The sequence below is a fragment of the Microcaecilia unicolor genome, chromosome 11 (assembly GCF_901765095.1).
Source record: "Microcaecilia unicolor chromosome 11, aMicUni1.1, whole genome shotgun sequence".
In the NCBI taxonomy this organism is placed as follows: domain Eukaryota; kingdom Metazoa; phylum Chordata; class Amphibia; order Gymnophiona; family Siphonopidae; genus Microcaecilia; species Microcaecilia unicolor.
Genome location: NC_044041.1, coordinates 162,065,098 through 162,092,063, shown reverse-complemented (window position 1 = coordinate 162,092,063; position 26,966 = coordinate 162,065,098). Strand labels below are relative to the sequence as shown.

Sequence of the window (26,966 nt, the reverse complement as noted above, 5' to 3'; positions counted from 1 at the left end):
TGGCCAGAACATATGCAATGCTGCCAATCCCAAAACCAGCAGACCACCATTTAAGTAGACCTGCAGGGGTATTGAGAGGGGGACAGATGATGAACCCTGGATGGGGGGAGAAGTGTGAGCTGTAGCCCCACAAGCAGAACTGAGGGGTCACCGATGGATGCTATGGCCAAGGTAGTGAGCTCCAAAAGCCACAAGAGCTTGGTGCTGGCTCATGGGAGTAAATAGGGAGAGAGATAATAGACCCTAGGAAAGAAATGGAGACAATGGACCTGGGGGAAGTGGAGAGGGAGGGAAAGTTGAGAAAGGGAGAGATGTTGGATCTGGGGGTGGGAAGGCGGGAGATTACCTGGTACTTATTTTGTACCTAAGGCAATGGAGGGTTAAGTGACTTGGCCAGTCACAAGGAATTGCAGTGGGAAATAAATAACTACACACACAAACTATATATGTGTGTGTGTGTGTGTGTGTTAAATACAAAGAATGGATTCTTATTTTTGCTTTCCTTTTTTTTTTTTTTATAACAATATTGATTTATTAACTATGACACATGTCACATAAGGCCTTAAAAGTTTTTACACCATTCCCATTGCTACAATTACAATATCTGGTAGCAAATACATTTTAAAATATTGAATTAGCAGAAACTGTTCCCCAGAGACTTTACATTCATGCACTAAAATGATTGACCCTGGGGAATAAAACATTTAGAACCTCTTTTACCAAACCACACTAACGATTTCTGGTGCGGCAATGCAGCTTTGCAGGAATCACTAGTGCAGTTTGGTAAAAGAGGCCCCTAGTGGTAAAGAAAAATAATGTCTTTAGAAGAGGCAAAAAAAAAAGAATCAGTCCATCATTGATTCCAGAAAAAAATGCATCTACTAAGCCCTCCAAAAATAGAAAGCATCCAATTTTAACTCAGCTACTTTTTTTTTTTTTTTAGGACACACTTTTCTGGCTGCATAATCTCTCAAATCATTAACAACTTTTATTTTCTCTTTAATACTATTAACTCAATGTATGTTAATTCATCAATGTACATATAGAGCAAAAAAACCAGATTTTCATGTAAGTACCGGGAAATAAATGCTAATTTCAAGTTTGTTCAAGGATGTCTAATCCCCATACAATTAAAAATAAATTTTAAATGTACACAGGCAACCAAAAGGATTCAATATTTTCCCCTCTTTTATTATTATTAAACAAATAACTTATACTAGCTGTAGCTACAATTAAAAATACAACAGGTAATGCTGTACTTTGTTTTCCAAAAATTTAAAAAAATTGGGTGCTGAAAAACCAACTTAGGACATTATCAATATTGACATAGGTAGTGAACAGAGATGTCTGGTGGAAAGGCCTAACCGTGCTCAGAAGATGCAAACACAGACGGAATGGAGATATAAGGGGCCACTTTGGTCCCAGGCACAGAGGCCTGAAAAAAGAACACTAGTCCCATGTGAGCAAAGGGCTTACACATGCTTTCCAAAGCTCTTCTATGCTACCAGATAATTCTCGTTAGTCCAATAATAGGTTAAAATACCAGACTGCACAGTCACATCAAGTAACTCAGTTCATAGAGAGGTGCCCATCCTGGCACTTTGATCCTCTCCTTTGTCAATACATTTTGGTATCCGTAGTACTGATTTTCATATTAAAGAAAGGAGGAGGACAAGTAGCACAGCACATTGAGGATAGCTGAAAAGCCAGGATTGGCCTGTGGAGAATTTTACTCCTGAAAGTCAAGCTAGGTGCAGGAGAGGTTTATTTGCAGGCTCCCTTTCCTTAGTGAGAATAAATGGCACTGGTTAAAAAAAAAAATAGTATCACCAGTTATATACAAGTGTCTGTTGTGTTCAATCTGGGAAGGGTAGGAAAGAATCTGAAGGCCCTTTTACCTGGAAAGAATAAATAACCCCTGGTCTTGGCCTAGAGGTTTGCAAGGCCAAAACTCATATTTCAATTAGGGTAGCTCTAAGGATTTTTGATCTGTGACATGCTCATCTGCTCCCCATCCCAGAACTTTCTGTGGTGCAATAGGAAAAGTTAGAAGTGCTTCAGGCATCACCAACACCCATCAATCACTCATCTGTACCCTCAGCATCAATATATAGTAATACAATCCTTTTCAGTCTGTACATGCGACCACTGTGCAGGGCTAAAATCATAGTATACTGGAGCGTTTTTACATTATAAATGATCAAGACAACACTGCTCAGTTCTCTTCAGGAATGTACATGATCTGAAAACCCAGGCAGATTTTCAGCCTTCACTCCCTCCCAACAGGCTTTACTAGCTCAAAAACTTTTAACAAGGCTGCCAGCAGTCCATACACTAATTAAAAAAACTCCAACTGTCATTGGGGGGGGGGGGGGGGGGGGGGGGAGAGTTTTCATTATTTTCTCTTCCAAAATGAAGACAGCACTACACAGAGCCAATCTGAAAGTGCTAACCAGGCAGGGATGTAGCACTTATGTATGCAGCATAAGGGTCTGTATATTTGAAGGCCTATATAACCACAGAAAATGTAAACAAAAGCTTTCAACACTCCTCCTCCTAAACTTCTAGAGGTCCTCTTCAGGATACACTTCTGCTTTCCTTATGGTATAACATACTGGAACACTGTAGAGGTGGTACTGGGAGTGTGTCAAGTCCCTTCTCATTCCTAGAAGTGTAAAAAGCACTACATGCTATTACTGAGCAATAGCTGCCATTAATGGTATGTGCAAAATGTTGATGTTCTATCACATAAAGGGATAGGTTTTTATTCAAAGAAAATTAAAGCTGTACCTCTTAACTCAAAACAAACAAAAATCCCAAACAAATAAACTATGAAAGCAACAGGATTTGAGGACTAATTGTATGATTTTCTGTTCTATCAGTTTTTACCCATCTCAAAGATGCTGGGCAAGGCCATAAAGCTTCATTCTCACAATTCTTCCAGCAACAGGTAGCATAGGCTAAAATCAATGTGAAATAACTAGTTACTAAACTAATCTCCAATGCCACACTGACCATGTTCCAATTCCATTGTCATCTACAACAGAAATGAAAAAAAAATGAAAGGAGTCCAGGAGTTGGAATTAGTAACTACTGATTAAAAAAAATATATGCACACACACATACACAAGCTCCCCTGCTCTTGTTCACTGTGAAAACTGACCAGCAAAGACAAAATGGAGCTTATCAGGAGGGCTACTATGTAAACTGCTCCAACAAGAACTGTTGCCGTCTGCTGGGGATGGAACAGGGGTGCAGAGCCTTGTAAGGGTTTGTGAACGGTTTAGAGGTGCATATCTCTTTTCATATATTATATTTAAAAAAACTTTTAGCACTAAAGCAGCCTCATCATACATGTAGCACTGTCCTACTCAAGTACCTGAAGAGAGCTTTTCATAAATATAAAATTGACATTTAAATAATGATCACCCCTGTAACATTTAATGTATTTACTGAGCTTCAGTAAATTATTGGCAGAGTTGGAGAAAGCAATAACTGTCACACGTGCGGTGGCCACAAGCTGATATTTACTAGCCTGGTCACTGCCATCATGTTGCTCTTTACAAGTGACTTCTATGCAAGTCATCAGCCTCACCATAAACTAAAGCAGGCCTGGTTTTGCCCCACTACTTTGCAACAAATATTGTGTAGCCTTGCTTGGAAGTAAAATCAGGACTGGCTCAGCCTGTCCTTGATAATACAGGGCCACGTGGCAGTGGGATTCCTTTTGCCTCCCCAACTTCAGTCATATACCACCACTCTTCATGGACACATCCACACTACAGATTATAGATATGACACTGCTCAGCAGCCTGCAGAATGCAATCAACCGTCAACTACTTTGTTCTATTTCATGTGACAGTACTTGTATCCTGGCACTACCCCTCACAATTCTTATTCCCATCCCTCTCAGTGTATATGCTGTCCACAGACAGAATGAGGGGAGAGTACTCCTTCTCTACCTCCCAGAAAGATACAAAAATATGCATCTTGTATACCAGGGAGCTGCAACATATCCATTATTTACAGCAAATTGAGGCTTAGGTTGGTTTTGTTTAAAAATACGAATAGAAACTGCTGCTTATAGAATGTTTACAAAGATCTTTTGGGCACTATTTTGCGATACACAGAGTTCTTAAATGCATTTTATTTTTTTATTAGTACATAAATAACTCAATTTATTTCTAGAATGAATTGTTCGTTTCTCATGCCAAAAAAATGCATTAGAATCGGCAATTACAAAATCCAGAGCTACATATTATACAAATGAAAGATGGAAAACCCTTATCCTGTTCTACTGGTTACTTAAAGTGCAAAGAGAGAGAGAATGGGGAGATTATGAGTCACCCCACTGTTACTCTACATGCCTCAGCAACATGAGGGAGACACCACCCATGCAGCCCAGAAGAACTCTATCAACCAGGGTTTGAACAGATGCACCCAAGGGCTGGGAAATAATAGGGAAATGAACAAGGTGAAGACATATATGCATGTGCACTTGCATGCACTCTTGTGCATACACATACAACCCACAGGAAGTGGCAAACGGAGCATCTATAGAGAGGTGCTCCCCTACATTTTTAACACATACACACATCACAAATGCACATAAAGGAGGCACATATGCCACTCCGGGCATGCCTCTATGAGATGGGAACATGCAAAAATGTGCAATAGTTCCAGGAAATGTGGCATGAGGGAGACTTGTGTAGCTGATGACATGTAAGCGAAGACCCTCAGTCTGCACAGGTTCAGTATACCCTCAAGTAAATTGGACAGCCATATTATGTATCCCATTCTGCAATTACATATCTGTACCACCAATTTACACACAGCATTCTGACAAAATTAGAAAAGAGTGCAGAAATTATCACCCCATTTTGAATTCCTCCCTACTACAGATGCCTGCTTGCCAACACATGTGCAAAGTCATTCTTTAACAGGAATTTGCAGCAGGCAAAACCCTCACTTATTTCTTTACTAGAACGAACATACCATGAAGAGACTTAAATATTGTAGTGTATTATCTGTAGTGATGTAGTGTGCAACTGCTGCCACCCTCTCAACACACGCAGAGAAAAAGCCCCCCCCCCCCCCCCCCCCACATATTTAACAGTAGTGTTTCAGTGACAGTCTCTTAATATCTAGCTTGGCTCCTTCCTCCCTTGTCCCTTCCTATGCTAGGCTTTTATCTAGTTATCCTTTCCTCTAAGTGCTAATTACCATCTCTTGACTGCCAAATAGATGTTAATGAGTGGATACCAGATGGTGGCTCTGGCCAATCCAGAGTGATAAACAGGACCCATTGGCATACTGTATGTGTAAGTTGAGGTTGGGGGGGGGGGGGGGAGGAAGAGACCATAGATTCTTAGGTATAGGCCCAGTGTCACCTTTCTCATGCCACAAACAAAACAGTGGCTCTATGCCTCTCTCTGGAAATATACAGTGCTGCTGCTCCCCTCCTGTCAGTTATGTGGGTACAGTACACTATGAAGAATGCAAACAGAAGAGGCAGCAACTACTCACAAGTATTAAAAATTGTCAGTGTTGGAATAAAAGGAATCGCCAGAATCGGTACTGGCTGAATAGTGTTTACAGCCGAGCAGTGGCCTATAAGCAGGTAGTGATATGGGATTTCAGGAGAAAAGTGATGTTTGTTTCTCAAAGTAAAGCCAGCCAGTTCCTCCAAAGTAGTAGTTTCAACTGAACCTCTTTGCACTGTCTGTTGTAGGCTCTCAATACAAGTGGTGGTGGTAGCAGCAGCAGCAGCCAAAGAGCATATGCACAAGGCTGAATTCTTAGTATGAATTTGTGCACCCTCAGTTTTGCCAGAATGACATCCAACCCATACAACACAATCTCAGTACTTGAAAGATGAGTCTCCTCTCTAACAGAGGCATAATATATTGTGTCCCCCTCTTCATCTGAGCAGCTGCTTATCCAATGTCCCTTGCCAAACCCTCTCCAAGGCCTAGCTAAAGTTTGTAGTAATAGTACTGATGGTAGTAAAAGGGAATTGGGGTGGCTAATCAGATCCTGGGTCTCACGCTCTTGTCTCCACCTCATAGATGAGAACCTCCCCTTCCTCTGTTCCACTTCACAGTGTATGCTGTTCAGCTTGAAGCTGTGGGGGGAGAAGTGGCATCTGCGCTGGGGACTGTGGTGTGGGGGGAGGAGATTGTGGGGGAGATGGCAAGGTTGGAAAGGGGGTATGGGCTGTGAGAATGGAGGAAGGTGAGCTGGGCACAGCCCCAGAAGGATCAACAGGGGACTGGTGGTAAAAGAAGAAGGGGCACTGTTGAATAAAGAGTTCAATGATTGTCTGGTAGGTCCGAGTGGCAGTCAGGGCATCCATGGTGCTGAAGTCTGGCCGCATCAGTGTAGGCCAGAAACAGATTGACAAATTCTCACTGGTCATCAGATTCACCTTGTTATTCTGGCTAACCCTGGGGAACAAAAAAAAAAAAAATGAGTTAAGTTCATTGCTTAAAATCTAGAGATTATCCAAGCCTTTAATTAGTTTAGCTAAGCTTTATTCTCAAAAAAACAGATTTATGCTTTTTTTTCTGGTACTAGCATGAGCATTTCTGTAAACAAATTTTTTTTTTAAGTATTTGTTGGACAGATAGGATAAGATGAGACACAGGTGCTATCGTGAACTAACAGTATTCAATCCTGATCTGCTCTGCCAGAACCCTGGAAAGCACAAAAAGCTCTCTGAGGTTGTAGAAATGTTCCTCTGCCTGTGTGTAAGTTGCTCGTCTCCCTCAGTCTACTTCATCCATTTGGAAACAAATAACTACTACTACTTATCATTTCTATAGTGCTACAAGGCATACGCAGCGCTGTACACCATACACAAAAAGACAGTCCCTGCTCAAAGAGCTTACAATCTAGGTAAGACAAGCGGACAGACAGAACAATTAAGGATAAGGGAGGTGAGGATAAAAGGATAGGGCAAGTGAGCAGTGGTTAGGAGTCAAAAGCAGTGGTAAAGAGGTGGGCTTTAAGTTTGGACTTGAAAAAGGCCAAAGAGGGGGCTAGACGTACAAGCTCAGGAAGTCTATTCCAGGCATGAGGTGCAGCAAGATAAAAGGAACGGAGTCTGGAATTAGCAGTAGATGAGAAGGGGACAGATAAGAGAGATTTATCAACAGAACGGAGTACCCGAGGGGGGGGGGGGGGGCGTAGGGAGAGACAAGAGTGGAGAGGTACTGGGGAGCGGCAGAAGTCAATAAGAGAAGTTTGAATTGAATGCAGAAACGGATAGGGAGCCAGTGAAGTGACTTAAGGAGAGGGCTACTGTGCGCATAGCGACTTTAGCGGAAAATGAGTCGCGCAGCAGAGTTTTGGACTGATTGAAGAAGAGAGAGATGGCTAAGAGGGAGGCCGGTGAGAAGCAGGTTACAGTAATCATGACGAGAGGTGATAAGAGTGTGGATAAGGGTTTTGGTAGAGTGCTCAGAGATGAAGGGACGGATTTTGCTGATGTTATAGAGAAAGAAACGACAGGTTTTGGCAATCTGCTGAATGTGAGCAGAGAAGGAGAGAGAGGTGTTAAAGATGACCCCAAGGTTACGAGCAGATGAGACAGGGAGAATGAGAGTGCCATCCACAGAAACAGAGAAAGGGGGGAGAGGAGAGGTAGGTTTAGGGGGAAAGATGAGAAGCTCGGTTTTGGCTATGTTAAGTTTCAGGTAACGCTGAGATATTCAGGCAGCGATATCAGATAGGCAGGCTGAAACACTGGTCTTGATGCTGGTTGAGATTTCAGGGGTAGAGAGGTAGATTTGAGAGTCATCAGCATAGAGATGGTATTGAAAGCCATGGGATGATATCAGAGAGCCAAGGGAAGAAGTGTAGATGGAGAACAGGACAGGACCGAGAACAGAACCCTGAGGTACACCGATTGGTAGAAGGATAGAAGTGTAAGAGGATCCACTAGCGTGTACACTAAAGGTGCGAAGCGAGAGGTAGGAGGAGAACCAGGAAAGAACAGTGCCCTGGAATGCAACTGAAGACAGCGTATCAAGGAGTAGGCTGTGATCAACAGTGTCAAAAGCGGCGGATAGATCGAGAAGGATGAGGATAGAAAAGAGACCTTTGGATTTGGCCAGGAACAGGTCGTTGGAAACTTTTAAGTGCAGTTTCAGTTGAATGAAGAGGGCAAAAGCCAGATTGGAGTGGGTCAAGAACAGCTTGAGATGAGAGAAAGTCAAGACAGCAGTGGTGAACAGCGCGTTCAAGTAACTTGGAAAGGGGAGGAGGGAGATGGGTCGATAGTTGGAAGGACCGGTAGGGTCAAGTGAAGGCTTCTTCAGGAGTGGTGTGACCACAGCATGTTTGAAGGCATCGGGAACGGTCGCAGTGGAAAGAGAGAGATTGAGGATATGACAGAAAAGGGGTGAGAGTAGGAGAGATGGTGTTAAGAAGGTGGGTAGGAATGGGATCAGAGGAACAGGTAGTTCGTTTTGAGGAGGAGAGAAGATGTGATGTTTCTTCATCAGTGACTTCAGGAAAGGAGGAAAAGGACAGAGGGGTTAAGGAAATAGGGGAACGGACAAGGGGAGGGAGAGGTGGGGGTAGTTTGGTAGAGAATTAGAGGTTTATCTTCTGAACCTTGTCATGGAAGAACTCAGCTAGGGTCTGGGGAGATAGTGAGGGGGGTTGGGGGTGGAGGCACCTTGAGGAGAGAGTTTAGTGTGGCGAAGAGAAGTTGAGGGTTTGAGCCGAGAGAATTAGTCAGCTGGATGTAGTAGGCCTGTTTGGCAAGCAAGAGAGCAGATTGGAAGGAGGTCAACATGAACTTGAACTGTGTGAAGTCAGCAAGGGCACGAGATTTCAGCCAGAGGCGTTCGGCGGAACGGGTACAGGAACGTAAGTAATGGATTTTAGGGGTCAGCCAGGGCTGGGGTTTGGTACGTCTTATAGGAAGGGGCATGAGAGGTGCAAGAGTGTCTAATAAACAAAAAAACCTACAACCGCACTCCACACCCACCCACCCACAAGGGACACACAAACAGGGCAGCAGGTGGTGTTCTGCATGACAGCAGACAAGGCTCTACCCATCAGCAGCAAGGGAGCTTTGAATTCTGCTTAACGCAGGCTCCTGACCATTGTGAACAGCCCACATGCTCATGGAGCATTTTATTTAAATTTGCTACACCACCTTTGCTAACTAACAGTCCAAAGCAGCGTACAATAACCATTAAAAAATCAGGGAGAAAAGGGAATTACAACAGTAGATAAGAAAGAATGAGTCACGCACACAATAGGAAGACAAACAAAAAGAAAAACAAAAACAAAAAAACCCACCGAAAAAAAAAGCCCAGTTACATGGAGGGAGAGGGAGAAGGAGAAAGAACTGAGAAATAAAACAGGGTCAGTCACAAGGAGCTAAATGCAATCAGCCAGAGGGAGAGGGGAAGGCATGTTGAAAGAGACAGGCCTTAATCAATGATTTAAATTTTTTCCAGAGATAGTGGCACAGAAGCAGAACTTGCTGACGTGCTCACACCTATTTGGTACCTATAAAACCAACTTTACTTGTTGATAGCACATATATCCCAATACCTTGTGTTTTAATATATGCAAGGCCGGTATGTAATGGATTTAGTCTAGGGGATAGACTATGGTTTAGCCTTTGTTACTGAGACATAGTTAAATCAGGAAGGTGGTCCCAGACTGCATTTTATTTATTGCATTTGTATCCCACATTTTCCCACCTCTTTGCAGGCTCAATGTGGCTTACGTCATGAGTAGTGGAAATGCATGAGGAAGTATACATTTAGTAATAACAGAAGGATTTTGGGTAACATGATAATGATAGAACATGATAATATTTTTCAACAAATAAGAGATATATAAGAAATATATAAGAATTATATAAGAAAATATACATTTAGTAATAGCAAAAGGATCTTGGGTAGCGTGATGATGAGAAAACATGTTAATATTTTGGCAGGTAGATATAGTGGAGGTAGTTCTGGATATGTGTACATGAGTTCATATTTGTTGATCATTGTTGTATGCCTTGTTGAAGAGATGAGTCTTCAGCAGAATTCGGAAGTTAGCTAGTTCATAGATCGTTTTTAAATTGCGCGGCAGCACATTCCAGAATTGTGTGCTCAGGTAGGAAAAGGTTGACGCATCTGTTAGTTTGTATTTGAGACCTTTACAGTTTGGGAAGTTACACCCCCAGGTTATAGGGTTATTTATTAGTCTTGGTCTTCTAGAACAGTGGTGGAGTATTGATTTTACATAAAATTTAATGTCAGTTAAAGTTTATCAAAGCAATTGGAAAGGCAGCCTTGAATACCTCTTGGGCGTTAAGTCTATCCTCTACACAATCATACAGGATTGTTGCCTCATATCAAATCCCTAGTTAACACACGATCATGCTTAGATCTTTATTTAAAGTTATAGCTCAGCATAGCTTACATTTTTTGGAAATTTTAATTTACATTTTGAAGATCTAGATTTAAATGCCTCATAGTTCATGGAATTACTATCTTCCATAGGACTTACATGGAACCACAGAGAGGCAACACATACTGCCAGCCATGTGCCGGAAGCTATTTTTACATCTACACTACCAGTCAGATACAATTTAATAATAATGCAATCTCCCTTTTGATTTGGTCTGATTATACTAAAACTGAATTTATATAATCACATTTCAAGCTCAGATCAACCAGACTTTTATAGATACAATTCATGGAACACCAAGTTCAGAAATGATATAATATTGGAATACACAGCTCACACAGATAATTTATAACGTAGCTCCTAAGAAATGAGCCAAATCAAGAAAACACTACTCTCTCCCTGGTTCACTCCAGAGCTATTAGCTTTGAAATATCAGTGTAGAAAATTGGAATGATTATGGGTTCATTCCCATTCAGTTAATGATAGGGTGGAAATATAAAAAATTATAAGGCAAAAATAGTGGCAGCAAAGTATTTCTCTACTAAAATCAATTCAGGACAATATCAGTCTCGTACACTATATCATACTGTTGTCTCTTTCTGCTAAACCCACTCAAAGGTCTTCTTTAGTTCTCTCAGCAAATGAACTGGCAAAATTTTTAATTATAAGACTGAATCAGTAACAACTCAATTTAGTTCTTCACCTGAACATTTCTAGTTTGAAGGAAAGACCAATCCCCTACTAACAATAGTTCATAGTCTGGGAGTCTGGCTGGATTCTACTCTAGATGGTATGACAAGTCAATCATATTGTTACTTCAGTCTTTTTTCAGCTAGGTTCACTGCGTCAAATTTGCTCTTTTCTCTCAAGGTGATTTTCAGATACTGGTATCAGGACTAATTTTTTTCAGATATGGATTACAGTAATTCTTTATATTTAAGAATTTCTAATGTCCCAGCACACTCGTTCCCGTCAACGGCTTGCGTCTAAGGCCCCTGCGGCTCCCCAGCAAAAGGAAGGGACGGGCTTTTGAATGGCTCCAGTGCAGCATAGCCTCAGAAAAAGTGTCCATGCCGGACTTGCCGGTCGGGGGGAGGTTGATATTTTTTCACCAAAGGTGGCCTCTCTTAACCTCTGATCGGTGGGTTCTTCAAATAGTCCGCTCAGGATACACACTCAATTTGGAATCCAAACCTCCAAATTGCCCACCGGGAGCTCATTCTTACAGCTCCCAGCACAAGCAGGTATTTGTAGAAGAACTCTCCGCCCTTCTAAAGGCCAATGCGGTCGACCCCGTTCCACCAGGAGAAGAAGGGCTGGGATTCTATTCCTGGAATTACGAGCGATCTGGAACGCTCTCAAGGCTTTCAGAGATCGGCTGTCCAACCAAATCATGCTGATTCAGACAGACAATCAGGTTACTATGTATTACACCAACAAGCAGGGGGGCACCGGATCTCGCCCTCTGTGTCAGGAAGCCGCCCGGATGTGGCTTTGGGTGCGCCGTTACGGCATGTTTCTTCAAGCCACGTATTTGGCAGGTGTAAACAACAGTCTGGCCGACAGCTTGAGCAGGATAATGCAACCTCACGCGTGGTCTCTGAACATGGGCATAGTCCGCAAGATCTTTCGAGCGTGGGGCACCCCCTCGGTGGATCTTTTTGCCACTCAGATCAATCACAGTCCCTCAATTCTTTTCCAGGCTTCAGGCCCACAACTGACTAGCATCAGACGCCTTTCTCCTTCATTGGGGGACAGGCCTTCTGTATGCGTATCCTCCCATACCTCTAGTAGGGAAGACTTTGTTGAAACTCAAGCAAGACCGCGGAACAATGATCCTGATTGCTCCCTTCTGGCCTTGTCAGATCTGGTTCCCTCTTCTTCTGGAGTTGTCCTCCGAAGAACCGTGGAGATTGGCGTGTTTTCCGACCCTCATCACCCAGAACAAGGGGTCGCTTCTACATCCCAACCTCCAGTCTCTGGCTTTCACGGCCTGGATGTTGAGAGCTTAGAAATTGCCTCTTTAGGTCTTTCAGAGGGTGTCTCCCGAGTCTTGTCAACAAACTTGAATTTATGTCTCCATCGTTTTGACTCTCCTCAATAAGCAAAAGACATTTCAATATAGTTGTTCCTCAAAAAATGGAATTCTCTGCCTTTTAATGTTAGAATATAAACAAACTATCTGAGGTTTTGCAAAATGCTAAAAACCTGGTTATATGTTAAATATTCTAGATAATTTTTATAAATTATTTTTACATTTGTGCTGTTAAATACTTTCTTTTGTAAACTGTTCTCAAGCCCTTTGGGTGAAAAAAATAACAAACCATTTTTATATATTGTTATTCCCCCCCCCCCCCCCCCTCCCAAAAAAAAAAAAAAAAAAAAAGCATTGGCAACTGACTAAGGGCTACAGTGAATGTGATTGAGCATTGAATGGTGATCATGAGCACCTATGCTCTTCCTGTCAAGATCATGTGTGCGCTTCTCAGCATGGGGGAGACTTGGAGCTGCAGACTTAAGCTATACTCTGCTACCTTTTCTGAGGGTGCAGTCATTCCTAACAGGCTGTAATGACAGGGAACAAGGTGCAAAAATAAGGGGGCTGCCTGTTATACTTATTAACTCCCTAAACTCCTATCTTGCTCCCATTAACTTACAACCTCACTACTCAGTGGTAACTTACCCCCTTCATCATCACGATTCCATGGTGGTGGATTCTGCTCTCAGGAGAGCCAAGAGTACTAGGGACTATGCCTCGGTGCCCCCAGGCAGATAGTCTAGGACCTTGGATTCTTTTGGGAGAAAGACGTATTAGACCGCTATGCTCGCAGCCAAGATTCAAACATACCAGCTCTACACGATCATCCACTTGCGGAACTTGGTGAGGTAACTGTCGAGTTTGGTTGAAGCGCTTCCCCCGGAGCTTGCCGAACCTTTTCACCAGGTAGTCAGGCAGCAGAAGGTGTGTCGAAAATTCCTGGCCAGGGGTACTTGCTTATCTTCCCCAGGCAAGGGCAATCTCCTGGCCCTCGTGTCCATGGCTCGAGTGTCTCAACCTCGGAGACAGGCGCTCTACAGTCCATGTGGATGACCGAGTGCTAGAGCTACTGGGGTTCATGATCAATTATCCCAGTATCTGGGATCTTCCTCTTCCTCCCATGAATGCTCATCCTCGGTATCGGACAAAAGCTCTCTGAGAGAAGCCCGAACCCGAGCCTGTCTCAACGTCGAGGAACGATGACCTCGAGGGAGATGTCGAGAAGTCAACCCCTGCCTGGACTGTGGCGAAGCTTTCCCCGCTGACATCGGAGAGTTGACCCGGGTGGCAGCCGACGCTGATGCCGCAAGCGGCACTGAGGTCGGGGACCTCACCACAGGCGAAGGACCAGATGCCCAGATGCCGCTTCAACAGTCGGTGCAGAAGGCGCAAGCACCCCTGGCACCGAAGTACACTGGTGCAGCAATCCCTCCAGAAGCTCTGGAAGAAGGGCCCTGATGCGCTCGTCGAGAGCCTCCATTGGAAAAGGCTGTGGGACCGGTGCAGGAGCCAGTGGCAGAATCTGTGGGGGCTCGAGAGCTGGTACCAGGCTGCCAGAAGACCAACGCATCAGCACCTCCTGTATAGAGGGTGAGCGGTCCCTCTCGGCGCCGACGCTTCTTGGGTGCCGAATCCCTTGGCTCCCAGGAGCTCTCGGTACCGCGCATAGAAGGAGATTGATGACGGTGCTTCTTAGCCTTTGCTCGACGCCAGTCGAGACTCCTCGGTACCGAAGAGGAGGATGTGGAATCCTCACGCCTCCTCGGGGCCGGATCCGATGGTCCCGGGGGGCTTGCATAGCAGTAGGCCTCGAGACAGGTGGAGACCAACTCGATGCCTCGCTGCTCCCAGCACGATGTGGTCGTTCGGCAGCCATTACCTGTGCTCTCAAAGCCCATGCTTCCCTCGACGTCAACGCCGCCGACCTCGGTACCGAAGGACTGGACCGATCAGCAAAAGGTTTTTCCCCGTTGAGCCTCCCGAGACACTTGGGTCCATTTTTTCATCAAAGGACACAGCTTATAAGCAGCTGGTAGATGATCGGGCCCAAGGCACTGGAGACACCACGCGTGGGGGTCGGTACCTGAGATGGTCTGGTTGCACCGAGTACAACGCTTGAAGCTGCTGGGTGTCCTCGATGACATGGACGGTAAAACGGCAGCTGCAAAATTAAAGGGCGCGATTGTGCCAATCAAAAAGGCACAAAAAGGGAAAACTAAAAATGGCCACGATGAAAAGAAAGAAAACAAACTCGGTGAGAAAAGTTAGGAAATAAGGGACTAATAAAATTTTTCTTTTCTTTTTTTTAATTTTGTGAAAACTAAACAAAAAGGAAAATGAAGAAGCAAAAGAGGAAGCGTAACGCTAAGATCTCCTGGGCCGAAGGTAATGCAGCGAAAAAAACCTCTGTGTCACTTCAGTCGCAGAAAAAAAAGAAACTGAGAATGATACGCTCGTGCCACGGGCGTGAAGCCGTTCACGGATGTATGGTGCGCTCTGCCCGTGTACCAGAGCATTTTCTAGAGATTTTTATTTTGCTTGCAAAATTTTTGCTGGTTTCCTGGGCCGCCGCGGACATCGACCCAATCGTGAGAATAAGCAGCCTGCTTGTCCTTGGAGAAGCAGCAATTATACATCTCTTTGGTGCTACAATCAGCTAGCCTTGCACAACATGGGTGAGAAAGTATACTCATATACTTGTATTTATTTATAATTTTTTTGTAAACCTCGCAGTTTTTACTCTTCAAGGGAAGTACATAAGTATTGCCATACTGGGAAAGACCAAAGGTCCATCAAGCCCAGCATCCTGTTTCCAACAGTGGCCAAGCCAGGTCACAAATACCTGGCAAGATTCCAAAAAAGAACAAAACATTCTATACTGCTTATCCCAGAAATAGTGGATTTTCCCCAAGTCCATTTAATAATGGTCTATGGACTTTTCCTTTAGGAAGCCACCCAAACCTTTTTTAAACCCTGCTAAGCTAACCACCTTTACCACATTCTCTGGCAACGAATTCCAGAGTTTAATTACACGTTGAGGGAAGAGAATTTTCCCGGATTCGTTTTAAATTTACTACATTGTAGCTTCATCGCATGCCCCCTAGCCCTAGTATTTTTTGAAAGCGTAAACAGACACTTCACATCTACCTGTTCAACTCCACTTGCTGACATTAAATGTCATCTGCCATTTAGACGCCCAGCCTCGTAAGGTCCTCTTGTAATTTTTCACAATCCTCCTGCGATTTAACGACTTTGAATAACTTTGTGTCATCAGCAAATTTAATTACCTCATTAGTTACTCCCATCTCTAGGTCATTTATAAATATGTTAAAAACAGCGGTCCCAGCACAGACCCCTGGTGAACCCCACTAACTACCCTTTTCCATTGAGAATATTGACCATTTAACCCTACTCTCTGTTTTCTAACTTTTAACCAGTGTTTAATTCACAATAGAACACTATCTCCTATCCCATGACTCTCCAATTTCCTCCGGAGTCTTTCGTGAGGTACTTTGTCAAATGCCTTCTGAAAATCCAGATACACAATATCAAATGGCTCACCTTTATCCACGTTTGTTTGCCCCTTCAAAGAAATGTACTAGATTGGTGAGGCAAGATTTCCCTTCACTAAATTCATGTCGACTTTCTCTCATTACTCCATGCTTTTGAATATGCTGTGTAATTTTGTTCTTTATAATAGTCTCTACCATTTTGCCCGGCACTGACGTCAGACTCACTGGTCTATAATTTCCCGGATCTCCTCTGGAAGACCTAGAAGGCTCTTGATGTGATATGAGCTGGAGAGGAGAGCAATCACTGTGGCATGGACGCTTCTCATGCATTGAAGACATTGATGCAGGGGAGGTATGGGTCGAGTGTATAGAGGGAAAATGATAAAAATGCTTCTTAGGCTTTTTGCACTGCCAGTCACTCGATGCATGTAGCACCGATGACACGGACATAGAGTCCTGACACGTTCGTGGCATCAAGTCAATGTAGCACCCTCTCAAAGCTGCATCGGTATCTGATGTCTATGCAGTTTCCTCGTCGAGTACAGTGTCTCCTGCCATGCTTGATGTGGATGCCAAGGTTGATGCACAATCAAAATGTTTTTTTCACACTGCAGTCTGTGGGCTGCAAGAGACTTTGCCTGCATACACTGGCAGAGGTTACAGTGAATGTCTTGGTCATCTGGACCTAGGAACTGAACACATCAATTATGGGGGTCTCTGCCTGAAACAGTCCTATTGCATCAAGTACACTCCCTTAAAGCCACTCAGCACCCTTGATGACATGGAGGGAAAAACGGCTGATACAAGGTCAAAAGGCTCTATGGCCTGGGGAGATCATCTACCTCCAGCTCCTCACAGCAGTATTCTCTCTCTACTACTACTACTTAACATTTCTAAAGCGCTGCCAGGGTTACGCAGCGCTGTACAATTTTAACACAGGACAGTCCCTGCTCAAAGAGCTTACAATCTAATGGACAAGTGTAGAGTCAGTCAAGTAGGGGTAGTCAATTTGGGGCATTCACGATTACATGAAAGGTACAAAGGTATAAAGGTTAGGTGCCGAAAGCAATATTGAAGAGGTGGGCTTTGAGCAATGATTTGAAGACGGGTAAGGAGGGGGCTTGGCGTAGGGGTTCAGGAAGTTTATTCCATGCATAAGGTGATGCGAGGCAGAATGGGCGAAGCCTGGAATTGGCGGTGGTGGAGAAGGGTGTTGAGAGGAGGGATTTGTCCTGTGAGCGGAGGTTACGGGCGGGAAGATGAGGCTAGAGAGGTAATGAGGTGCTGCAGACTGAGTGCATTTGTAGGTAAGAAGGAGAAGCTTGAACTGTATGCGGTATCTGATCGGAAGCCAGTGAAGTGACTTGAGGAGAGGGGTGATATGAGTATATCGGTTCAAGCGGAATATAAGGCGTGCAGTGGAGTTCGGAACTGATTGAATGGGGGATAGATGGTTAAGAGGGAGGCCAGTGAGGAGTAGGTTGCAATAGTCAAGGCGAGAGGTGATGAGAGCATGGATGAGGGTTCGGGTGGTGTGCTCAGAGAGGAAAGGGCGAATCTTGCTGATATTAAAGAGGAAGCCCTTCATAGCCCCTTCACTCCTTCCTAGCCCTGTTCCCACAGCTTAAGTCCCAGCATCTGTACCCATCACTCATTCTCTCCTCCCTTTTCAGCTGCTGTCGTGTCTTTCACAGCAGACATCTCTCTCCTGCCAGTAACCCTCCTTTTAGTTCCTTTCATCCCTTTCTAAAGCCTCTTTATTATAGAGCTGCCAAGCAGGCCAATTTTTGAGGGGGTGATTTTGGGACATGCCTCTAGCCCAGCCCCACTCTGCCGAGCCCTACCCACTCTGCTTCCTGGCTCCCACCCTCCTGGTACACCTCAATCTCCTCTTCCTTCAATTCTTCACAGCATTAACAAGCCACCTCCCCCCTGTCAGCAGCAGGAGACATTAATAAAAAGTCATCCCCCGCTGCCATGGGACCAGTCTTTCAAAAGAGATCTGAATATAACAGAGGCAGTGTATGCAAATCTAGTTAATGCATATTCATTGCAGATATCCTGAAAACCTGACTAGCAAGGGGTACTCCAAGACTGGACTTGGGAAGCACTGTTCTAGTCAGTACATAAGAAAAAAATATTTTTTTCTGCCTTTGTTGTCTGGTCATTTTTCTAATTGTGCTGGCCCCAGTTTTTGGTTTCTGATTTCCTGTCTTCTCTTAACTCTTGCCATGGTTTCCTTGTCCATTTTGTCATTTCTTCTCTGTCCATGTTCACCACTCATGTTCCATTTGTGTTCCTATCCACCCTGCCCAGCATCACCTTTGTGTCCCTATCCTCCCACCATATTCAGCATCTTCACTCTATCTTGCCCTGTCCAGCACTGTCCTTCAGTGTCCCTATCCCCTCGTCACTAGCATCACTCCTCTGTATTCCTATCCCTTCTCTATAATGAGCATGGCCCCTCTGTGTCCCTATCCCCCTTTCCATGTTAAGCATTTACCCTGTGTCCCTATCCCACTCCCCATGTCCAACTTCTCCCCTCACTTTTCCCAAATTCTCCCACACCATGGCCCTCTCCCTTCCAGGGCTGGTATGTCTCCTTCTCTCTTCCTTTCCTCCTGTCCCCCTCCCTCACACCTCATCCCACCCCAGGGCTAGCAGCTCGCCCTCTCTCTTCCCTTTCTCACCCCTTCCCCCCTACCCTAGAAGTTCTGCATCTCTCTTTCATTTCTCCTGTCCCCCTTCCTGAGGTTCAGCATTTCTCCATATCTCTTCTCTTTCCCTTACCCTCCTCTCCAGGAATCCAACAAGTATCCAGTCTCTTCTTTCCCCCAACCCCTGATGGTCTAGTATCTCTCCCCCTTTCTCTTTCCCCCACAGGTCCCATCATTATTTCCTCATGTATGCAGTAAGCCTGCACAATTACATCAATATCTCACTGTGATTCTATAATATTTACACTGAGCAGGCCTACTGCGAACTTACTAGGTTCAGTATGTGTGCTGTAAGCCTGCTCAACGTAAATATTACAGAATTACAGTGAGATATTGATGGGGACAGATGGAAATAATCTGTTTAATCTGTTATGATGGCTTCCAAGGAAGAGTAGGAAACAGGGTACCTCACTGAGCTGCAGTGAAACCAGTCTGCCATAAGTTTTTCCTCAAGCAAAGATAAGCAAATTTTTTTCACATGTAAAATTTTTGAAGAATATGGGTACATTGAGTTTGAAAAAGCAAACTGAATACAGTTCCTGGTAGGTGTTGATACTATTGCATAAAATATACTCCACAATATTGGACCTCAAGGATGTGTGGATAAAGTCACCGATACAAGCAATAGTGGACGGTTTAGGCTCCATATTTGATGTTGTAGAAAGGTACCAGAGAGTGCTGACAGCGATATGGTGACACAAAAAGGTTCTATTTGCATATAAAAAATTTTTTTATTTATTATAGTATACAGCTACTAGTGGAACTTTCAACAATCAGAGGTGTGGTACATCCACCAAGAAGACAGCTACAGACTCCAAGCATGCTGACTGCGGTAGCTACTGTGTCCACTTCAGAAGTGCCTGGGCCATGCAAACTCCAGAAATTGCTGTCTGACCCTCAGCAATGACAACGCATAGACTCGTTTGAGCAACATGTCCATCTTCTGACTTCTGTCTTGACACTCCTTCAAAGTCAGGCTGCCCTCTACAGGGATCGTGCTTTATTTTAGTCATTGCCATTATGAGGGTAATTACATGGGGATGGCAAAACAGCTGTTTGAGCTCCTGCTGGGGCAAGGGATAGTATCTCTCCCTGTCTCTTGTCTCCTTCAGGAACGCTTCCAGTGTCTCCCATTTCACCATGATCATCCTGCAAAAAACTAGTGAAGGAGTAAGACTTTAGCACCTTGCACCATCACTCCTGGAGGGGGGCCAGTCCATCGCTTCCTCCATAAGAACCTCCGATATGCCGGGAGGAGACGGACCACCCGTGAGACACTACCCCCAGAGAAATCCTCTATCTTATTTATTTTATTTGTTACATTTGTATCCCACATTTTCCCACCTATTTGAAGGCTCAATGTGGCTTACATAGTACCGGAGAAGCCTTTGCAGGCTCCACTGTGAACAAATAAAGGGTGATGTTGTGGTAAGATCAAGTTCATGTGGCACTACCACAATAGGGAATCGGAGAATGGAAGAGTTGTGTTATGTCCATTACGTGCTTTAGTTTGGTTGTGTTGCAGAGATTAGGCATTTAAGTTGATCGGTAGGGTATGCCTTTTTAAACAGGTTGTTTTTTTAGTGATTTCTGGAAGTTTAGGTGGTCGTACGCCGTTTTCAAGGCTTTTGGTAATGCGTTTCACAGTTGTGTGCTTATGTAGGAAAAACTAGATGCGTAAGTTGTTTTGTATTTAAGTCCTCTGCAGCTTGAGTAGTGCAGATTTAGATAAGATCGTGTTGATTTGGATGTATTTCTAATTGGTAAGTCAATCAAGTCTGTCATGTAACTCGGGGCTTCTCCGTAGATGATTTTGTGAACCAGGGTGCAGATTTTGAAGGTGATGCGTTCTTTGATTGGGAGCCAGTGTAGTTTTTCACAGAGAGGTTTTGCGCTTTCAAATTGCGTTTTACCAAATATAAGCCTAGCTGCCATGTTTTGAGCAGTCTGAAGTTTCTTTAAGGTTTGTTCTTTACATCCCGCATAAATTCAATTGCAGTAATCTAAGTGGCTTATTTGTATCAGGTTGGGAAATGTTTCCCTCGGGAAGAATTGCTTCACGCGTTCACATTGAATGGAACATTTTCTTTGTTGTGGATGCCACTTGGCTCTCTAGTGTTAAGTTACGGTCCATTTTAACGCTGAGGATTTTCAAGCTGTCTGAGATAGGAAGGGTGTGATCTGGGGTGTTGATACTTGTGGGGATGACAGCACTGTGCTGGGATGAGGGAATGAGACAATGAGTTTTTTCTTTAATGAGTTTTAGTTGAAATGCATTTGCCCATGAATCCATGATGCTCAGGCCGAGCTTGATTTCGTTGGTGATTTCTGTCAGTTTGGTTTTGTAAGGAATGTATAGTGACATCATCTGCATATATGAAAGGGTTAAGGCCACAGTTGGATAAGGATCTGGCAAGTGGGGTCATCATTAAGTTGAATAGGATCGGTGACAGCGGTGATCCTTGCAGTACTCCACAGTCTGCTTTCCACGGTGATGATATGTTTGAATTTGATTTTACTCGATATGTTCTTGTGATCCAGTTAAGTATGTTTCCACCAATCCCGAACTTATCTAGTAATCTTATTAATATATTATGGTTTACCATGTCGAATGCACTAGACATGTCGAATTGGAGGAGAAGGATGTTTTTGCCTGTTGCTATTTCCTGCTTGAATTTGGCTAGAAGAGTGAGTAATACTGTTTCCGTGCTGTGTAGGGGGCGAAAGCCCGACTGTGATTCGTGTAATATTGAGGATTTGTTTATGTAATCTGTAAGTTGTTTGGTTACCATGCTTTCCATCAGTTTGACCACCAACGGGATAGATGCTACTGGACGGTAGTGATTTCATTTGTTTTTTTCTTGGTATCTTTTGGTATTGGGGTGAGTAGGATATTGCCATTTTCCTTAGGGAAGAGGCCTTGCTGAAGCATGTAATTTAGGTGGGATGTGAGGTCTGCTATGAAGCGGTCAGGGGCGGATTTCATTAGGTAGCTGGGACAGGTATCTAGTTTACAGTGAGTGTTGGAAAACCTACTAATCGCCTGGGTAACTGTTTTGACGGTAAGGAAGGCGAAGTTTAACCAGGTCCGATCTGTTGGGTGTTCTCCAATGGTTGGGTCCAATTCATTAAGGAAGTTTTCAATGTCAGTGTTATTCTGAGGTAGTGTGTTGCGTAGGTTTACAATTTTTCATTGATGTACTTCGCAAGTTTATCTGCAGATGGGATGTCTGTATTCGTGGTAGTGACCAAGTTGGTGTCTAGGAGTTTGTTCACGAGTTGGTATAATTTATTCATGTCTTTGTAAACTGTCCCTATTTTGGTTTTATAGTATGATCTTTTGGCCTGTATTATTGCGTATTTGTACTTTCTTTGTATTTGTTTCCATGTGTTGAGTGTATGTTCATCTTTTGTTTTATTCCATGCTTGTTCGAGTTTCCTGGTTTGTGTATTTAACTTTTTCAGTTCATCGTTGAACCATGGTGTCGAGTTATGCTTGCATGGGGTTCTTGTTCGTAATGGAGCAATTTCATCTAGCATGCTTTTGCATCTTTTGTCCCATTCTATGAGGTAGTATATGGAGTCTGTTTGTGTTGCCCATTCGTTATTGTATATTAGTTGCCAGAATGTTTCGTGTCTACTTGACCTCTTGTGCTGTAGGATGTGTGTTCTAGTATTCGTTGTATACCCTTCTTCTGCCAATGTAGGGATAAGTTTAGTTTGCAGTGGTCGGTCCAGGGTGTCTCTGTCCATATCGTATTTGTTATTGTTAGGTTCTGGTCTGTTGAGAGTTTGTGTGGGTTGCTTGCATTTGGGGCCATTTGAGATCGCATAAAAGGAGAAATTCCTTACATTCTCGTGCGTTGATAGAGTTCGGGTCTTCTAAGTGAAGGTTGATGTCTCCTAGTACTAGTGTATTGGAGTTGGTTACACATGTGTTTGAAATGAAGTCCATGAAGTTGGTCTGGCCTTCGTTCCAATTACCTGGAGGTCTGTAAAACAAGACACAATTCACATGATCGCGTAGGATTTTTTTGTGGATTCTGATTGAGGCAATTTCAAGTTGAGGTGTTATGGACTCAGCAGTGGTTTCGGTGGTAAAGTGGGACCGTTAGATTAGTGCTATGCCTCCGCCTCTCTTTTCTTTTCTGGTCCAGTTTGTGATTTTGTATCCTGGAGGGCACAGGTCTAGGATTATAGGGTCCTTTTGGTCATGGATCCAAGTTTCGGTGAGGAAGAGTAGGTCGAGGTTTTCTGACATGATCCAGTCTGTTAGTATTGCTGTTTTATTTACAGTGGATCTGGCATTGACGTAGCCCACTTGGATTGTTTGGAATGGGTCTTCTGTTTTGGGTGTTAAGTGGACTTTTGTTAGTTGTCGTTTCTTTGTTGAGGTGAGTTCCTTCCTTGATGACTTTGAGAGCCCATTGGTCTGAGGTAATCTTGGTCCACTCTTGGAAAAATAGAGTCAACCGACCCCCTATTTTAAGTCCAACAAGTGTGTAGGTCGAAAGGCTGCTCCCTGCCAAGCTCCTCTTTTGTCTGCATGAAAGGAATTTCGTTGTTGAAACCTAGGCCGCTGGAAGACTGGAGAAGGTCTACCTGGTCGATATCATCTGGTATCTTTAAATCGAGGCCTAGAGGTTCCCGAGGAAGCCGAGGGCTTGGGTCCTGTCTTCCAGAAGTCGTTGAGATTGGAATCCCCAAAATCCTTAACAATCTTTTCCAGCTCCTCTCCAAAAAGAAGTTTACCTCGAAAGGGTAACTTAGTCAGACGTTGCTGCCATGTCCGCGGCCCAATGCCGAGCTATAGCAACCTACGAGCGGTGACTGCCAAAGCCACACTCTTGGTCGAAGCTCTCACCAATCATATAATGCGTCGTTAGGTATGCTAGAGCCACCTCCATCTTAGGAAGGACTGACATCTGACAGGAAGGTCACGGGCTCCTGCTCCGCCAACAGCTGTAACCAATCAAGGGAAGCCTGAGCAGCGTAGGAACTGCACACAGAAACATTAAGAGCCAAAGCTGAAACTTCAAATGCTTGCTTCAGCATAGCTTCTAGACTTCTATCCTACATGTCTTTAAGCGCCACCCCCCGCCTTCCACCAGAAGGGTAGTTTTCTTGATGACCGCTGTCACCAAGGAATCGACACGAGGCAGATCAACATTCTCTGCCTGACTGGGCTGCACCGAATACTACTACTACTACTATTAAACACTTCTATAGCGCTACTAGACTTACACAGCGCTGTACAAATTAACATGAAAAGACCGTCTCTGCTCAACAGAGCTTACAATCTAAAATGGACAGACGAACAGACAGCTAGGGGTGGGGAAATTTGCAGTGGTAGGGGTGATAAGTGAGGGTGTTGAGTAAGACAGTCATGGTTAGGAGTCGAATAAAGGCGAACCATAGCTCTAGACACCTGCAAAGGGGCATCCGGCTCAGACCACTGCGCTGTGATAATCTCCTGGATGGCCTCATGCATGGAGAGGCCTTGGACTGTCCTCCTCATGCTAGCCATGCGCACATTCACAGCGGCAGCAACCGCGCCTCAGGGTCCTCATGTGCAACACTTCCAGGGCAGAAGAAACGAGGGAGGAAAACTCCTCCCTGTGAAAAAATCCATACCGCGGACATATCATCTGGTTCCTCCGCGGTAATCTCCCCCTCCTCTAAATCCTCTGTACCCAAGGCCTCAGGGAAGATCCTAAACATCCAGGAAGAGAGGGCGTGACAGAAAGCTGTCCAATAGAACCCCATCTGAGCCAGAATCTCTGCATCTGCGCTTGCATCAGACCTCCATTTTTAACCCTCTAGAGACACTACATGTCCTCATAAACCAGCTGAGGGAGGATGAGGAGGGGAGAAAGCACTTCAGCAAAAAAAGTCTGATGCAATAAGAGGGGATGAATTCAGGAGAAAAGTCTGCCCCGAATCAGCCACGCTGCCCTCCGCCGCAGCAATCATTCTAGAAGGACCAGCTCCCCTAGAGACATCTTCAGCCACCACACCAGTGAAATCCCTGCGTTTTGGGGTCGGAGTTTGAGTAAGCACCAGAGAACCAGGGGAAGAAACAGACGGCGATTCCAAAATGGCACCCGCATCAGCGTTCCCCACACGGGAAACTGGTGCTCCAGAAGAAAACGCCCCCGCATCTCCTCTGCTTGAGTTCAAACAGCCTGCGGAGCAAATACCTGCCGTCGACCTGCACTTCCCACAACGGGCACAGCGCTTAACATTTTCGGCCGCCATAGCCACAGGCAGCGCAATAGTAACACAGAGGTAACAGATAGAGAGAATCAAAAAGAGCTGCACTCACCCCAAGCTGAGGCAGCCAGACAAAATCCCTCAATCTCAGAATGCTGCCTCTGCAGACAACTGCCTGTCTGAGCAGAGGAAAACTCCCATACAGCAAAAGGAGCAGGAACAGAGCACTGCTTGAATCGCTCTCTGTTTCCTTCTTTTTCTTTTAAGTGAGGAAGTTAGCAGAGAGAAGCCAAGTCACAGGGAGAGAGGGACTTTCACAGGGTTAAGCAGGGACAGGCAAGCAAGCCAGAATGCCTTTAAAAGGGGGTCAGAGACCATACAGTCACCCCTGGTTTCAACTGGCTACCAGCCCAGGAGACTACACAGGCCCTGAAATATCCAGGAGTTGGGACAGGTCCGTCTACCACCTCCTGGAGATACAGATAAACTAAAGAGCTTAGGGGCTGGCCGGATGGTATAGCTCCCTTGAGTTTGGTTCTCTATCTCCAGTTGCTGGTAGGCGGACACAACCAACTGGTTTCTGGATTCATCTGCTGATGATGCTATGGAAAGAGGAATTTGGAAGGGAATACCTTTTTGTAGAAATGAGAAGCAACCCAGCTGCAAACATCAAAGAAATATTCTTAAGCAGAAAAACCACAGCAGTGGCTAGAGTGACAAAATCTTTTTTCTAAAAATATATAAAGATAGTACAAGCAGCACTTAGTTCAGCAGTCTGACATGGATATGGTCTTGTCATATTGGGTGTACATCTTAAGGCTGCTGGGGTCTTTTTTTTTTTCTGGGACAATTCACCTAATCCAGTCATTGCTGCTACAATTCTTGGCCTGGGGCCAAGCATTAGGCCTCTCACAAAATGTACAACTGTGGACCCTATATAAGGCAACTGAAGTTTGCTGTACAATGCCACCTCTCCCCATTCTCGACTATGAATACTTTCTCTGCAGTACAGGATGGCCTGAGAAACTAGGGACCTAATTCAGGAATGGTACTCCAGTCTTAAGGGGGTGTTTTTTTGCCACACTCAGTAACACAGTCACTGAGCCAGCCCCCATTCACTATGTTTGATGCCAGGGTAGCACAGCTATTCCTGCAACATAACTATCTTCTAAATATATTTCTCTAAATCTAGGGCTCTGGGTCTGTTCACCCTCTCTCTCTCTCTCTCAATTCCCTCCTTTCTCTAGGCCTGGGTAGGGTGACTATTTCTTGGCATGTCCATTCCATGTTTGCACTGCCAAACAAGGAGTCAGGCCTATTCATATCGCCTGTTTTTACTGAAATGGCGAGTACTAGTAATAACATTGGTTACAGTATATGACATAACAGAGCCCACATGCAGTTGGACCTCTGCCAGGAACTGAGATCATCATTTCAAGGGTCTATTATAGGGGCAAGTAAGGGTACTGAAAAAGAACATAGTACCCAGGCATATTAAGTACAAATACCTCCCCACCCTCTTGAGATCCCTGTAATGCATGGCTAGTACAATAATGGGTCATCCAAGCTCAGATACTGAGCACTCTAATGTGTCTTAGGAAATGGGGCCTAAAGACACATGCTGGACATACCGGTTTAAATGAGAAATGACGTATTTAAAGATCTCCTGGTTTTCTTTAGGAAACTTCTTCAGTACGTCCTTCAGTGCATACAGCTTGTGTTCATGATCATTGATTTCTGGAAGAGAATGAATGCTTTCAGACAAAATGAAAGAACCTAAAGGGACAGAAAAGCCATGTATGGATAAGAAATTTGAGTTTTAAGGGGGATAGGTGTTGGGGTTTTTTTCCCCCACACAGCAAGTGACTGGTGAGAGTATAAGACACAAGTTTCATCACAGTGTCACCAGCATTATGTTTCATCTTTATACCAGGAAACTAAGAGCTTATAACAGTGTAACTTTTCTTGTAATAGTTTTTTTTTTTTTTTAAGCGAGTTAAAGATACTGACTGCATCAGCAGCTCTTGTACAATAGAAGGCTACAGGGTATTATCCTTT

General features: G+C 44.2%; 1 protein-coding gene across 1 annotated transcript in view; it reads right to left on the bottom strand.

Annotated features, from left to right (window-relative positions):
• Positions 1–532: 532 nt before the first annotated feature.
• Positions 533–26,966, bottom strand: part of ARHGAP35 (Rho GTPase activating protein 35) — a 132,286-nt gene continuing 105,852 nt past the window's right edge. The window contains 2 exon segments of the mRNA XM_030219979.1: positions 533–6,446; positions 26,540–26,645. Coding sequence (XP_030075839.1) covers positions 6,098–6,446; positions 26,540–26,645 — 455 coding nt within the window. The 3' untranslated portion in view covers positions 533–6,097.